General features: G+C 42.7%; 1 protein-coding gene across 2 annotated transcripts in view; it reads right to left on the reverse strand.

Annotated features, from left to right (window-relative positions):
• The window catches only part of TEK (TEK receptor tyrosine kinase), a 100,449-nt gene extending 84,507 nt beyond the window's left edge, over positions 1 to 15,942 (reverse strand). For both annotated transcript variants that reach the window (XM_052644581.1, XM_052644580.1), the window contains exon 1: positions 15,795 to 15,942. In XM_052644581.1, coding sequence (XP_052500541.1) covers positions 15,795 to 15,846 — 52 coding nt within the window. In that variant the 5' untranslated portion in view covers positions 15,847 to 15,942. The remainder of the gene's footprint in view (positions 1 to 15,794) is intronic.
• Positions 15,943 to 16,244: the final 302 nt, after the last annotated feature.

The raw sequence follows: 16,244 nt of genomic DNA on the forward strand, positions 1-16,244 counted from the left end.
GCTCAGTGTAAAGAATCTGCCTGCCAATTCAGGAGATCCAAGAGACATGGCTTCAATCCCTGGGCGGGAAAGATCCCCTGGAAGAGGAAATGGCAACCCACTCCAGTATTCTGAAGAATCTCGTGGACAGAGGAGCCTGGTGGGCTACAGTCCATGGGTTGTAAAGAGCTGGATATGACCAAGTACACAGCACGCATCATTAATTGATTCTGTACTTATGAACTTGCCTATAATTTATTTACAACCTCAAAATTGATACTCATGTTGCCTTCCCAGTCACCTGAACACACATGCAGAGCAGGGAAAACCCTGAGTCATCAGACACATCTGTTCCCGACCGAGGTGAAACAAGGCATTGTTCTACTGGGCTCTCAAACAGAAAACCAGGGTCCTCTGGATGGTTTATTCGGTGCCACTTTTTCACATTTTTGCGCTTTTTGTTGGCAAAAACAAAACACACAAATGCAAAACTGGGTCATGCATTGATCAGGTCACAAAAATGTTTGGACTTGGCAGAAATCTAACTCAGTTTTGGTGGTTTACAGAATACAGCTTCCATGAGTAAGAAGAACCTACTGTACATCCATCTGCAACTTACATCCCAACAGCAACCTTCATAGCAACACAGACTTTGTATCATTCATCTTTATACTTGCTGGCCCAGTGTTAAGCACAGAGTAAGAGCTCAAATAATACTAAAGACTAGAATGGATTAGGAAGGAAAGAGATAGGACAAAGTGGGATGGAATAGAACAGAGTAACATTTACACAATATCTTGGAGACAGACTGCTCCTAGGAGTAATAGCTAGTGGCATAGGGAGACAAAAGAAATAATGATAGCTAATATTTATTGAGCATTTTTTATGAACATGCACTTGGCTAAGCATTTGACCTACCTGTATCATATAATCCTCACAACTCTTTGGTGTGGTAATACTATTATCCCAATTCTACAGGAAGGTGAAATGACTTGCCTATGGTCACATAGCTATCCCACTACTGCACAGTCTAGATTCATGTGGCATATAATACCACCTGGCAAGGTGAAAGGTGGGCTTGGTGGGGGGTCCTAAACCATGAGTTTCATCAGGAAGTGGCCTTGAGGAGAGGAAGAGAGTCTCTAGCAGAAGTTGGCTTGAGTCACTGACTCTCCCCAGACTTAATGGGAAGACAGTGATGCAATGCACGATTTTCCCCCAAATGGCAAAAAAAAAAAAAAAAAAAAAAAAAAAATTTGTTTGATTCCAGAAGGAGCTGGCAGAATTCATGTATTACTCACATTGGAATCACACTCTGCTGACGGCTTGTGTACTCTAGAGCCAGTCAGGGGTCAGGGCTGTGTCCAGGACTGCTGTGAGATTACTATAGGCCTCAGAATACAGCTGAGCTTCTGCAGCTGTTATGCGTTTCTGGCTCCAGTTCCACACCTCCTGGCAGATGGTTTGTGTGAAAATCTCTGCCGATTCTGGGTGTGAGAGAGACACTGCAGGGGAGGGGCGTGTGGTGCGGAGGCTGGGAGAACAGGGCAGCACCAAGCCAGCGCAAGCTGCCAGAGGCCATATAATCACTCAGAAGACAAAGAGAGGACTTTATAAATGAGCGGTTTGGAGGATTTTCAGAAGGTCACTCCTTTGAGCCCTTCTGCTGGTGGGAAATGGCCGATGCTGAGCCAGTTTATCAAGTCAACCCGAAACCTTCCATAGCCACTCTGGTGGCAAAGACCCCAAATATCCTCCATCATGCATGGATAGTGATGGGTAGGTGGATAAAATCAGTGGCAATCTTAGTATTTACTTAGTGTTTTCTAAGTTTAAGTGCTGTTCTTAATGGTTTACATGAACAAATTCATTTAATTCCCTCTCCCCAAGCCCCAAAAGGTGCTATTATGATGTTTGTTTTTCAGATGAAAACAACCAACTTGCACCACAGTGCAAGGCTAATGGTAGCTGTAGTAGATCGAATTGTTGACCCCCAAACTTCAGCTCCCTTTTGCATCATTCCCTTGCTTTGGCCATACCATGGGCAGAACGTAGTTCCCAGACCTTCACTTCGGGAATGACAGTGTGCTAGTTCACAGCCTAAGCCTTGAGAAGACTCACTTGTTGATTTGTTTCTACTTAGTGCTCTTGTGTTTCTAACATCACCATTAGAACAACACCCCCCGGGCTGATCCAAGAAGGATGAGATACGTGTGAGCAGGTCACCCAGACAACCAGCACACCTGCAGCAAGAGGCAGAGCTGCAGCAGCTGCAGCGATCTGAAGCAGAACCTCAGAGCTGTACTCAGCACACATCAAGTGAACCGCAAATCACACAAAGACATGTGAGGAATGACAAATGTTGGTTTAGTCACTGGGTTTTGGGAATGGTTTGTTACACAGTGATAGCTAACCAATTCAATGGTAAAACTGGAATGCAAGCCCAGGCAGTCTGACCAAACAATAGATCTAATTTATATTGCTTTCCACACTCTCTGCTAAAGTGAAGAAACGGCCTCTAATGAGCTGAGTAAGCTTGTGCAAAGTGCTAAACTCCTGGGGCCTCAGTATCTGTAAAATGAGCAGGTTCAATCAAACCAGTATTACTTAAGGTATCAAACATTAGCTCCACATTACACTCAAAAAAAAAAAAAAGTGGGGAGGAATTCAACAATTCTCCTGGAATTAGTATTGTATGAAAAAACAATTCAATAACCCTGGATTAGATAATCTTTTGAGTCTTTGTCAGTTCTAATGTTCCTCATTCCAGGTAGCGGTGTGTGGCTCCCCTGTGTACCTCCATTACCAAACATTTTTGAAATTAAAATAATTATCTAATTCAGGCAATTTGGGACAACATCCATGGGAAGGGGAGAATACCTGTGATGGAAGACGTTTTCTCTATTTCCTTCAAACATTGGCATATCCTCCTAGCACCCTGAGCCAACAATGGCAGAGGGGACCTCACCCCTTCTCCTACTAGATCACCCTAGAATCAAGTTTACAGAAAAGCACACAGAAACAGGAAGCTGCCATGACATGGGACATCTCCCAGAGAGGAATCTATGCTTGCTTACTCCATTTCCTCACCTCCCTCTTACTCTTCAAACCAGGCCCTGCCCATCCACCAGAAATGCTTAGCAGCAATACCCAACTGCCAAGTTCTCCAGTCTCTCTCGTAATCCTAGCTCCTGCCTTTGTACATTTTGATGTAGATGAGAAACTCCCTCCTCCTTTGGCTTGTCACCTTCAGCTTCCTCTTCCTCCACCCACATCACCCCTTGACATAGGTGTTCCCGAAACAAACTCTTTCTCCTCTTTTTGGCAATGTCATCCCCTCACAGGGCTTCATCCCATATCCTGACAACTCCCATAACTGACTCTGACCCTGCCAGCGAACCTCAAGCCAAGTTACCTTCTCCCCAGTCCACCTCCCCAGCTTTGGTCTTTGTACCCTACAGGGTAGCCACATAGAACCACGGCACAAACATTTGTTAAACTTTTTATCCCTCATTTTTCCCACTTCTTCCTTGGCCTAGAACACTTCCTCACTTCCATTCCTGATTTTCCACAAGGCACAATCCTGCTCATTCTTCTCAAACATCACCCTCTTGGTGAGACCCATGTTTTCTTCCAGAAGGACTCCCTCCAGCCTCGATACTCCCAATGTGCGCTGTCTGCCTCTAACAGAGCAGAGCTTCTCACCTGCCAGACTAAAAGCCACCTGAGGTCAGATCCCTATCTTAACCATGTTGGTAACTTGAATGCCCAGCAGATTCCCCCCACACAGAAAGGGTTCACTAAATGTTAGCTTGAATGAACGGATATAACTGACCTACTTGTTCCTCCACTTTGGCCACTGCCCACTACTTTGCATGCTGACTGTTGGGCCTTTTTTGACAAATGCTCAGGGTACCCAAGGGGTAAACTAGGTCTTAACTGTAATTTATTAATAAATGTCCCCTTTCCAGGTTTCCTGAGAGGAGCAAGATTACAGTCCAAGTCAGTCCTCTGAGACAGATTGATCACCAAGAGACTCCCTTCTGCTTAATCCATTAGTATTATTTATGTGCCCAAATTACTTTTCCACTTTTAATTTGAACACATACATAGAGATATAAAAAAGTATTGGTTCCCTCATTCTTTTAGAGCAGTGTCTCTCAAACTGCATTAATTTAGACAGTATTTTCATGATTTTTGCTGAGTCTACATGAGACTTGTATGATAATTATTCTATTAACCATTCTTTTTAAGTTAACTCATCTTTTTTTTCTTAGCCTCATATAATGCCAAAATACTCATGAAATTACATGATTGTTATGATATATACACACATATGGACTTCCCAGGTGGCTCAGTGGTAAAGAATCTACCTGCCAAGCAGGAGACTTGGGTTCAACCTGGGTCAGGAAGATCTGGAGAAGGAAATGGCAACCAACTCCAGTATTCTTGCCTAAGAAATTCCATGGACAGAAGAAGCTACAGTCCATAGAGTCGCAAAGCATCACACACAACTTAGCAACTACACAATTATACATACATATGTCTATATACACATATTAATTTCATAATTAAAAATGCCCTTTTTAAAATTGCATCACATAAAATCATCTTTCAGGCCAGCAATAGTGTATATAGGACACTTGGGGAAGCACTAGGTCAGAACACTGAATCCAATGCAAAACAATTATTAAAGCATTTCTCTTCCATCCAGGATACTATATTTGGTGCTGAGAATGTTAATGTGTCATTCAGCCCATAACCTAGTGGGAAAACCATCAAGTAAACTGTAAATTGTGATTTAATATTCTAAGTTCTATGTCAGGGACAAATGTAAGGGTGCCTGTATCCAACACCTCTTGGACACCAATGCAAATCTTCCCCATTCCCACTTTAGCTCCAAATGCTTCTGCAATCACTTCTGAGCAGGCCTCCATCAGCTTTGAGCAGGCAGAACCTCAAAGTAGCTCACTCAGAGCCTGTGGGAGGATATCGCACTTCCTCCCCTGGGACTTTCTATGGCACAACAGCGCAGGACCCCAGTAACTTATCAGCTTCATGTATCTACATGAGCCTTAGACAAAGGGAAGGAAAGCAAAGTATGAAGGCCCAGAGCTACATTTCATGAGGCTCCTTAGAAGTTGTGGAGCACCAGGCATTTGGGAATTCTCTGGGGGCTCAGATGGTAAAGAATCCACCTGCAATGCAGGAGACCCAGGTTCAATCCCGTGGTCAGGAAGATGCTCTGGAGGAGGGCATGGCTACCCACGCCAGTATTCTTGCCTGAAGAATTCCATGGACAGAGAAGCCTGGTGGACTACACACAGCCCACAGGGTTGCAAAGTGTCAGACTCGACTGAGCAACTAACGTTTCACTTCACCAGGCTTTTGAAGCAGTGGCCAACATGATAGTACATGCTTGTATACTTCCATTCCCGTAGCCCCTCATTCTTGCTCCCTAGGATCACTTCCCAAATAATTTACCAGTAATGAGCCTAGTCTGAAGTGAGGCACACTGCACTGGGAACTGACAATGCCACATAAGATTTTCAAGAACTAGGAATTCATAGATTTGGGATAAAGGACGTGGGAACAATCTAGAGCAAAGCATCCTAGAGCCACTTTTCAGTTAGGACCTGAGAAAAGAGGAAACTGGGGGCTGGCAGGAGAAAAAATGGGGAGCACCATCTTGCCAGCTGGTAGGGCCATGGGAAGGAAGTCCCCACCTGACACTCCAGATTTTTAGCCAGAGCCCAAGAACACACATCTCTAAGGATTTCTCCCCTTGTTCTGAGACAAGGCCAGGCTTAGGACAAAAGGAGGCTAACTCAAGGAAAGGTGGGGAGCTCCATCTGGCATAGAATGAATTACCTACCCTCTTGGATAGAGATGTGCTTTGAAAAGATGGACATTAAGTGACATAAGCACCTCTAGCTTTGTTTATAAGTGAAAAATAACATCAGATTTTTACTGAGTGCTCGTTATATACCCACACCATACAGTGTCCACTTAAAGTAGTATATTTTAAAATCTTCCCCCTGAACTATGTGAAGTTATCACAATAAACTCTGGAAAATTCTGAAAGAGATGGGAATACCAGACCACTTGACCTGCCTCTTGAGAAATCTGTTTGCAGGTCAGGAAGCAACAGCTAGAACTGGACATGGAACAACAGACTGGTTCCAAATAGGAACCTAAAGGAGTACGTCAAGGCTGTATATTGTCACCCTGATTATTTAACTTACATGCAGAGAACATCATGAGAAACACTGGACTGGATGAAGCACGAGCTGGAATCAAGATTGCAGATTGCAGGGAGAGATATCAATAACCTCAGATATGCAGATGACACCACCTTTATGGCAGAAAGTGAAGAAGAACTAAAGAGCCTCTTGATGAAAGGGAAAGAAGAGAGTGAAAAAGTTGGCTTAAAGCTCAACATTGAGAAAACTAAGATCACGGCATCCAGTCCCATCACTTCATGGCAAATAGAAGGAGAAACAGTGGCTGACTTTATTCTTCTGGGCTCCAAAATCACTGCAGATGGTGACTGCAGAAATTAAAAGATGCTTACTCCTTGGAAGAAAAGTTATGACCAACCTAGACAGCATATTAAAAAGCAGAGACATTACTTTGCCAACAAAGGTCCATCTAGTTAAGGCTATGGTTTTTCCAATAGTCACATATGGATGTGAGAGTTGGACTATGAAGAAAGCTGAGCGCCAAAGAATTGATGCTTTTGAATTGATGCTCTTTGGTGGTTAGAGAAGACTCTTGAGAGTCCCCTGGACTGCAAGGAGATCCAACCAGTTCATCCTAAAGGGAATCAGTCCTGAATATTCATTGGAAGGACTGATACTAAAGCTGAAACTCCAAAACTTGGCCACCTGATGTGAAGAGCTGACTCATTTGAAAAGACCCTGATGCTGAGAAAGATTGAAGGTGGGAGGAGAAGGGGATGACAGAGGATGAGATGATTGGATGGTATCACCAACTCAAAGGACATGAGTTTGGGTAAACTCCAGGAGTTGGTGATAGATAGGTAGGCCTGGTGTGCTGCAGTCCATGGGGTCACAAAGAGTCAGACATGACTGAGCGACTGAACTGATACTGATACTGAATAAGTGGCGCTAGGGGTAAAGAACCCACCCATCAAAGCAGGAGACACAAGAGACATGGGTTTGATCCATGGCTCGGGAAGATCCCCTGGAGGAGGAAATGGCAACTCACTCCAGTATTCTTGCCTAGAAAGCCCCGTGGACAGAGGAGCCTGGCAGACCACAGTCCATGGGGTCACAAAGAGTTGGACATGACTGACCACATAGCACGTGAATAAGTACTGTTATCAGTACTGTTACGAGTCTCATTTTCTGTGAACCAGCTTGAGGTGACCATGAAACACTAGTTGGAAGACAGCACAGTGAAGTGTTTTAAAAAGCCCAGAATTTGGGTTCAGGTCATTCTGAGTTTAACTCTTGCCTCCATCAATCCTACCGAGATCACGTGGTCACTCAGGACTACTCATTTTCAAGAGACAGAGAACAACTCAAAATAGCACAAGAAAAGAAAGGCGGCTGGCTCACATAACTGGGAGGGGCTGGGATAGGCCTCTGATCTAGAGCTCAGATCGTTCCAGAGTGCCTGTCTGGGCTGTGTTCTGTTATTGCACTCATTCTGTTCTACCAAAGACTAGTTTCCTTGAAGCACCCACGGAAGCTGATGGCTCCAAGTGAACAGTGTCCTCACTGAAGAAAGAGAACATCTTGCTCAAAAATTCCCAGAGGACAGTCCATGTGACCCTATTGGGTCATACATCCTCCATCTGAACCAACCACTGATCAGATAGTACATGGATCAGTGATTGGCAGTCCCATCACTGGAGGGAACACTTGGTGGCTTTTGAAAAACAGGAATGTTGGGCAGTCCCAGATAATGAATGTCCACAATATTTTCACCTTAGTGAAGCCACTAACATTTTGTGAGCCTCAGTTTCACCATCTATAGTAAACAAACAAATAATAATACCAATTGTATGAGATTATTGTAAGATATTAAAAGTCATATTAAACACTTGGCACATGATGACATTCAGCCTATGGTAGTCATTTTTGTTATTCCTGGGACGGTTGTTGTTTTACTGATGTTTTTTGACAAGCGGATGGGAATTCGAGGCCCATCTCAGATTCCCAGATGTCTAAAGGACTTCTGTCCCTGGGGTGGAGTCCCCTTTGGCTCTGGAGCCAGACGCCTTGCACAACCCAGGCTCCATGTGCCAAGGTTAAGCTGTTTCACCATCTGACGGCCGCGGAGCAGCGAGTGCCTCCCCGGCCCCAGCAATGTCAATACTGCCTTCCTGACTCCGCCTATTGTATCTGGAGGAAAGTGGCCGGGCATTGTCTTCTAGTGCTCCCCCCAGGAAGCATGATATCACCCTCTAACAAAAGCGGGAAAGCTGACAGATCTGCTGAGATGGGTGTGCCCGCTGCACACACCTCACTGGTCAAGCCCTGGGCAGGGGGCTGTGACCAGCAGGGAACAAACAGCAGCCGCCCACATGCCCCTCTGCTGGCTGCCCGATGGGCTCCCGTGGCTCATCTTTAGGTTTTTTCTCCCTCTGTCTGTTAAGTGTGTGCCTACCATGTTAGACATGGCACCTCGAGGCAGTGGGAACGCACTCCCTCTAATCAAGAGCTGTGTTAAAAAGGGTCAGGACTCTGCCTGTCTGGCAGGTTCATGTCACCACACCTGTCCCTGTGGCCTTTGGGAAGGAACAAGGGAGAAGGGTGATCAGAGTCCTGGAGTGACAAAAGGTGGCAACGGGGGAGGGATGTAGAGGAAAGCAGGCAAGTCTTGATCTAAAGAAGCATTCTGCTCATGTGATGAGAATTAAGGAACAGTCTGACTAGACTGGTGGGAATTGGGTTATCAGTTTAAAATTCCAGAACTGAGGGAGGCAACTTCAGACGTTCCCCTTCCTGAAGGCTGGGAGTGATGCCAGCTGATCCTCTGACATCCCTTCCAGCTCGGGCTCAGCTGTGCTGTCAGTGCAGCTGGCTCTCTGTGAAACAACACACCTGCAGTCTGGTGCCCCCAGGCCAAGCCCAGATGCTGTCACCCTGCTGCCCCCATCTTATCATTCCCTTCTTTATACTCTCTCCTTCTTAGCCACAGCAATGCCAATTCTTTGAAATTCCAGGAAAGGAATCTGTCTGGGTTTGCCTCTCCTGCCAGCTCCTTGACTGCTTATTCATGGAACCCTAGGCTATCTCCTCCTCCTCTTCTCTTCACTTAAATCTCAGTATGTGTCCATGTCCAGGACCTTACTTACTATACACAAAGTTTCCTATGTCTCAGTCCCTTGCCCAGTTCTCTTCTGAGTTTCAGACCCAGAGAGCCCAGTTTTGCTAAATATCCACCATTAACATGGAAACTCAAAATCAACATGTGCAAAATAATTGTTTCTTGTCAGCTTGTCATCAACCAGGTTCCTTCTGTCATGTTTCCCAACACAGTGAATGGCAGCACCATCACCCAAACCAGAAGCCTGGAGCAATGTTTATTCACCACCTTCTCTTCCCAGAACCTCCAATAAGTAACCAATCACCAGTCCCTACAGTTTCACCGCCTAGACACTTTCAATTCCCCTCTTCATCCGGGCCTTCCTGCCTGGAGAATTGGAAAGCCAAACTGGTCCAGGCCTAAGTCTCTGCCATGTCAATACATGCTCCACACTCTTACCAGAGTGAATTTTCCAAGACATAAATCAGATACAATAGAGCAAACACCATACTAAATTTCCACACGTACAGAAAAGAGGTACAGATGACTTAATATGGCCAATGAGGCCCTTCCTGATCTGAACTCAACCTTAATTCACCACCTCCTCCTACATTCTAGCCTTGCTCAACTTCCCTGAGCTTGCCCTGCTGTTTCACACCCTGTGCTCCTTCTGATGGGAAATTCTTTCTTCCCTTTTCCTTTTTATCTACTTTGTTTTAAAATCATTTGGCCATGAATAACTCATAACTACATCAGCCATAATTTTGGGCAATATTCATTACTATTTAGGAGTTCTGGGAAAGTGAGGAAAATCTAACCTACAGATTATTTTCAATATTAAATTATATTCATATAAATTTAGCAATTAATGAAGTTAGCATTATATGTTTTTAGTCACTTATGTTTAATTTGGATTTTAGAATTGGATTTTTAAATTACTGAATCCAATAAGTATTTTTACAGCTCTTAAAAAGCTAGATTTTTATATACCCCTGATGCTGGGGAAGATTGAGGGCAAGAGGAGAAGGGAGTGACAGTGGATGAGATGGTTGGATGGCATCACCGACTCAACGGACATGAGTATGGGCAAACTTCAGGAGATAGTGAAGGACAGGGAAGCCTGGCATGCTGCAGTTCATGCGGTCGCAAAGAGTCAGATACGACTTAACAACTGAACAACAACAATAATTATATTATTTATCATAGCATCTTATAATTTATTCTCCTTTATTTATCTTTCCTACCAAAAAGTGAGTTTAGCAAGGGGAAAAAAATGATTCATCCTTTTTTTGCATTCCTGGTATCCAATACAATACTTGGTACAAAGTAAGTCCTCAGTGTGTCTTCACTGACTGAAGTGATAGTTGAGTGAATGAATGAATATGGGCAGGCAATAACCCAATAAATATCTATTAAATAAAAACTATGCATATCTTTTAAGTAACATTCAGCAATCATACAATACATAGTATTAGGTAAAGCTCTTGCTAAACCCACTTTCATGAGTAAACCTTTCATATTTCACACCTGAGAGAAGAAAGGGATTTTCTTTTGGCCTTATTTACATGAAATATTTAACATAAGCCAACGTTTCAAGATATGAGTGATTACTACTTTCAATACATATGAAATTGATTATTATTGTTATTATTATTTCAATGTTTAAAAACCCTTCATATAACAACAAACGCTTTCTCTCTTTTTTTCAGGTCTGCTGTGGCATACCAAAAGTTTCTTACTGTGGCATATTAAACTTCAAGCACTATGGAGAATAGTAAAGAAATAATACCCTTTTTCAAGATGTTAAAGGTTATCTGGGCTAAATCCATGTGCCCAGAGTTCAAAGACACAGCCTGTGTGGTAAGGGAACTCAGAATTAGAACATCATGAAGAATTGGCCTAGGCAAATTGAGTTGAATTTTGTTTGCAGAGCAAGCATGGAGGATGTCTTTCCCAAATGGATAGAACAGCATGAACAAGAGCCAAGAGGAAAATATACATCAATTGTGGAGAAGGACGTGGCTGAAGTGGAACAACCATGAATGGGATAGGTGAGAGAAAGCACTGGAAAGTAGGCCCAGTGTTCTGGCTTTGTACTGGGAGAGACCAGTATGAAATTTGAGGAACCAGCTAATATTGAAGGCTTTTAGAAGGTGACTGCTTCTATGAGTAGTAAGTGATCCCCCTCCACCTGGAAAAGATTAGACTGGTCTTAAACAAGCACAGTGGTCCTCAGAGCAACAGTTCTCTTTCAATTATACTAGCTTCACTTGCTAAGAGAGTTCTTACTGGCCGACTAATGCATATGCATTATCACACTTGATGTTTATAATGACTCTAGGGGTCAAAGGTATTCTCAGCTGTAAAAGATGAGAAAACTGTGTATTAGAGCAGTCAAATAACTGGTCCATGGTCACCCAATTTGAGCTTAACTCCAGGTGTGTAAGAGAGTCCCTGTCGGCTCAGTAGTAAATAAACTGCCTGATAATGCAGGAGACCTGGGCTCCATCTCTGGGTTGGGAAGATCCCCTGGAGAAGGAAATGGCAACCCACCACAGTGTTCTTGCCTGGGAAATCTCATGGACAGAGGAGCCTGGTGGGCTATAGTCCATGGGGTCACAAAAGAGTTGGACATGACTTAGTGACTAAACAACAACAACCAAGTGTGTAACCTCACAATCCATACTCCAGACTCCTTCTCCTGCCTTCTTGATGAGCTCCACCTCAATCTCGGAGCAGTGGCTTCAAGAAATCATCACAGCCCAAGGGCATGTGCTTTTTTTTCTCCTAAGCCAAGTTGATTGAGTTACAATTCAGTGTAAAGTGAGAGTAGCTGGGCCCACATTCAGAAAACACACCCAGTTTGATTTCAGTGAGCAAAGATCTTGGTGGCTCTTCAGAACCTTTATCTACCTCCCAAGTCATCAATCAGAAGCCACAGATAGTGAAACGAAAAGGATCCTCTTTTCACATTCCTAAAATCTATCCATCACCCAACCTGATCCCTCCTCAGAGTGGGAACTCACTCCTCAGGGGGACGGTGATCCGGCTTTTAGAAAGTTTCTGTCAATAAAGTCAAACTCTATCTTTTGTGCAGCTCCCTCAATCCCTGCATCCCAGACCTGGAGAAATACGGCATTGATCTATGTGTCATCTAAATGGAAACCCATAAAAATACTGCTCCTTCATCTCTTCTCTCCTGACTAAATGTGCTCATATGACCAAGTGTTTAAAGCACTTATCCTTCTGCTTGATTACTGTTTGCTGTCAAATTTCTTAATGTCACCAGTGTTTAATGGGTCCGCTTTGAGCAGTAGATTGAAGCAATTGCCATCTCTAAGTCAGACCTTATATTTTTACTAAGCAAATAGTTACAGGTATGTATTACCATTTTAGCAAGTAAAGCACGTGTTGGCTCCTGTAAATTTTGTGTATCACCAAAACTTAGATGTCACCCACAGAACTCTCAACACACCAGATCTGACACTGAACATAATCTATTTATTGAACCCCAATGCATAACTTGACGTTTATCTATTTTGAAGTGGTATCTTCTGGCTTTGTTTCAGCCTAGACAAATCTATTTGAATCCTGATTCTGTGCTCTAACCAACAAACCATCTATAGGGAATAAATTGGTGACACAATCACACACATTTTTTAAGGAATAAAGTTCCAGGAGATGAATTAATGTCAGAAAAACCTGGAGCTCACCCATCTGAATCCCTGGAGGATATATAGCATAGTCTTCTGAGATGAACTGGACAAGTCCTTCTCTCCAGGAGAGATGTTTTAAAAGAACCAAACTCTCAAAGGAAGTTCTCCCAGGGTAGGACTGAAAGGGAGAGGCTGAGACCTCCCAAAGACAGTGTTTAGGAGAGAATCTGGGGAGAGGGCAAAGAGCCTCCCTCTGAGAATAATTCCCAGGTGTGCCTCTGATCCTAGCTTCCACACCTCTACCCTTGATTACTCAGGCTTGCTACTAGCCTTCTAAGACCAACCCTAATCAAGAGGTTCCATCTGTGACCACCTCCCTGATCTTAGAACTGAATCTCCTCCGCCACTCCAGACAAGATACTCACTATCTCTGAACCCAGTTTGTTACTCAAAATGTCGAATGAGATAGGAAAAAGGCAAAAAGACAGGCTATAGAGACTTTCCATTGGATCATGTTGATCACAGAGGACATATTATGATAAAGGACAGAGAGTGATTTGTTTCATTGGTTTTCTTTCTATACAATGCTTTACAGAGAGTAGCCTGGTTTGGTGAGAATGGGACAGAACGGGAAATCTAGTATATTTCTGAGAACTTGTTTGTAAACTGGTACTGGCCATGATCCTCCATTGGGAGGGAAATCTACCAGAATCTAGGTGGATTTGATAGAAGTCTTCTAAAAGTTACATACATCCTCTTATGCATTAGCATCTACCACCCAGAGTCACCTTCACTGAGGCAAATGTGACATTCTGTTAGTTACTTCTGTTCAGAAGTAGGGAATGAGGAACAACTCACTGAACTAGAGAGATAAGTCTGTAAGTCATGAGCCTCTCACTCCATTACTGTAGTCCACCAGTGGAGTTTGGTTTGAAGAATGGGATCCCATGCCTGTAGACATAATTATACTGGATTCTTGCTGTTGCAACTCTCAAGCCTTCAGTGTTCATATTCATGGAGGCTTAGATGGAAAATGTAAGTTAGGATTTAGCACAGCAGATCTACTCCAGAAACCCACGTTACTGGTGTTAACCTTCATTTTCAACAAGAGCATGAAACCCCTCTCCTTGAGTCTCAGCCTGCTGAGGTTAGCACTGTACTTTCAAGAAAACTAAGGTTTAGACACAGAGTAACTGTTTTGCCACATAACTTTTTTGCATGTGTGTGTTTGTTTAAAAGTACTTTAAAACAAAACTGGGGTATAGTTGCTTTACAATGTTGTGTTAGTTTCTGCTTTGTTTGATTTTATGACAGCTTTTCTAAGCCTATATTGCAAAGTGCCATAACATAGTCACTATGGGGGGAAAAGAATTAAAACAGAGAGTGTGTGTGTCTTTGTGTGTGTGTGTGTGTGTGTGTGTGTGTGTGTATAGTAGTTAACCTAAAGAGGTATTTCAGAGCCACTATATACCCCTGGTCTTTGCATTACTATAATCCCTGATAAAGAAGCAGTTCCAGATTTCAAGGTCACGGATAGATGTCACACAGGAAAAAAAGCAAATTGAGAATGAAATTATGACAATTATTTGGCTTAAACATGCATATTGTTGGAGAAATCAACATTATTTCCACATGAATATAAACAATTTCTACATAAATACTGAAACTATCTCAGATAATCTTTCATTTCCCAGCAGTTTGTGTTACTCAGTCTTAAAATATTACTATATCCTCAACATATTGATTACTGACAACAAACTCAAGAGCTATCAACAAACTACTTTCCACGCAATTCTATTATTGGATTAATTTCTGAATAGTTAATAATATTGGAAACATATGAAAAATATAAAATAGTATAGCAGATACTTAGTAAAATTTGATCCAAGTATACCTAATATAACACAGTCCACATCATTAAGTTCAGTAAATTTTCCCAAATTCATTTCCTATATCAATTCTATTTTCATTATAATAATTCTAACGCTTTCAAACCTAAGGGGAGATATTGATGGCCATTACATTGTGATCTTTTATCTCATGATTTGATACCACTTTCATAGGTGTCCCACAGGGTAAGTGAAGTACGAGCCACGCCACCATCTAGAGAATCTGAGCAACCAACACCTTAAATCTATACTCAGGCCAACCATTCCTTAAACCCACAATAGGTTTCAATACACTCCTGAGGCCAGTGATCTGGGTAATTGCCTAAACTTTCATTTCACTGGGCCAGTGAAGACTTTACAAATCACTATATGCCAAATAGTTTTTGAAATAAAACACAAATTATATAACCCTTATCTCCCTGACCCCAACTATAGCAAAAAAAACCAAACAAACCCAAAAGCCTAGCATTTGACCACTTTGAATAAAATAGGATGCAAATATGAAAACTTTATAGAAAAGCAATTTTGTTCTCATTTTTAAAATGACACTCTGTATAGTGCCTTAAGTGGGTCCCCATCATTCTCAGCATAAATTTGACTTTTTTTCAGTGACTGAAGATTTTCTCTGAAGCAGGTAAAGCCAAGTTTCTTCTTCTTTTTTTGTATAGAATAAGGAAACAAGCTAGAATGAGGAGTAGTAAAATAATGTCCCACAGTAAGTATGTCTCTTCAAATAAGGTGACCTGGTCAGTCCCCACAGCATCTGTGGTGACACAGGGGGCAATAATCCAGAAGAGAAACTAGAAAAATCAGTTCACACCACAAGGACTTTCTAGGTGAATCCTTCCATATATTGAATGGAGACTCACAGAGAAACAGTCCGTGTCACAGCTGCCCCTTGTTAACCAGCAATAGGCGTTGGTGAGAGAGCCCAGAGTCACTAACTGTTAAAAAAAAACTTTTTTAAAAAAATAATAAAGCCAAACCTTACCAGAAAGGAGCAAGCTGACTCCACAGAGAACTAAGCCGGCTAAAGAATCCATGCTTCCCCAAATCTCTCCATCCAGTTTCCGCGGACATGCATGAGGTCCCAAGGATCCTTTCAAACACCCAGAGGTTTGTGACTTTCCATTCGCCTGTCCTACTAGGTCTTGTTTACAAGTCAGAGGCAAGAAGGAACAGCACAGAAGCGGGCAGTCACAGTCTCATTTCTGTCTGAGCACAGGGAGTTTTAAGTTCCTTTTTCCTGTTTCCTTTGTAGATTAGGATGGGAAAGGCTGTATCTTAAAGGCGTTTGGTATCAGCAGGGCTGGGGGCATGGTAAGCCCTGTCCATCTTGCAATTCATCAAAACACTTATCTATGGCTGCTGCTGCTGCTGCTGCTGCAGGGGTAGAGGAATTTTAGTTGGAAGTGTGGGTCCTGGTCAGCACTTTCAAAAA

The sequence above is a fragment of the Budorcas taxicolor genome, chromosome 8, assembly GCF_023091745.1.
Source record: "Budorcas taxicolor isolate Tak-1 chromosome 8, Takin1.1, whole genome shotgun sequence".
Taxonomy (NCBI): Eukaryota; Metazoa; Chordata; class Mammalia; order Artiodactyla; family Bovidae; genus Budorcas; species Budorcas taxicolor.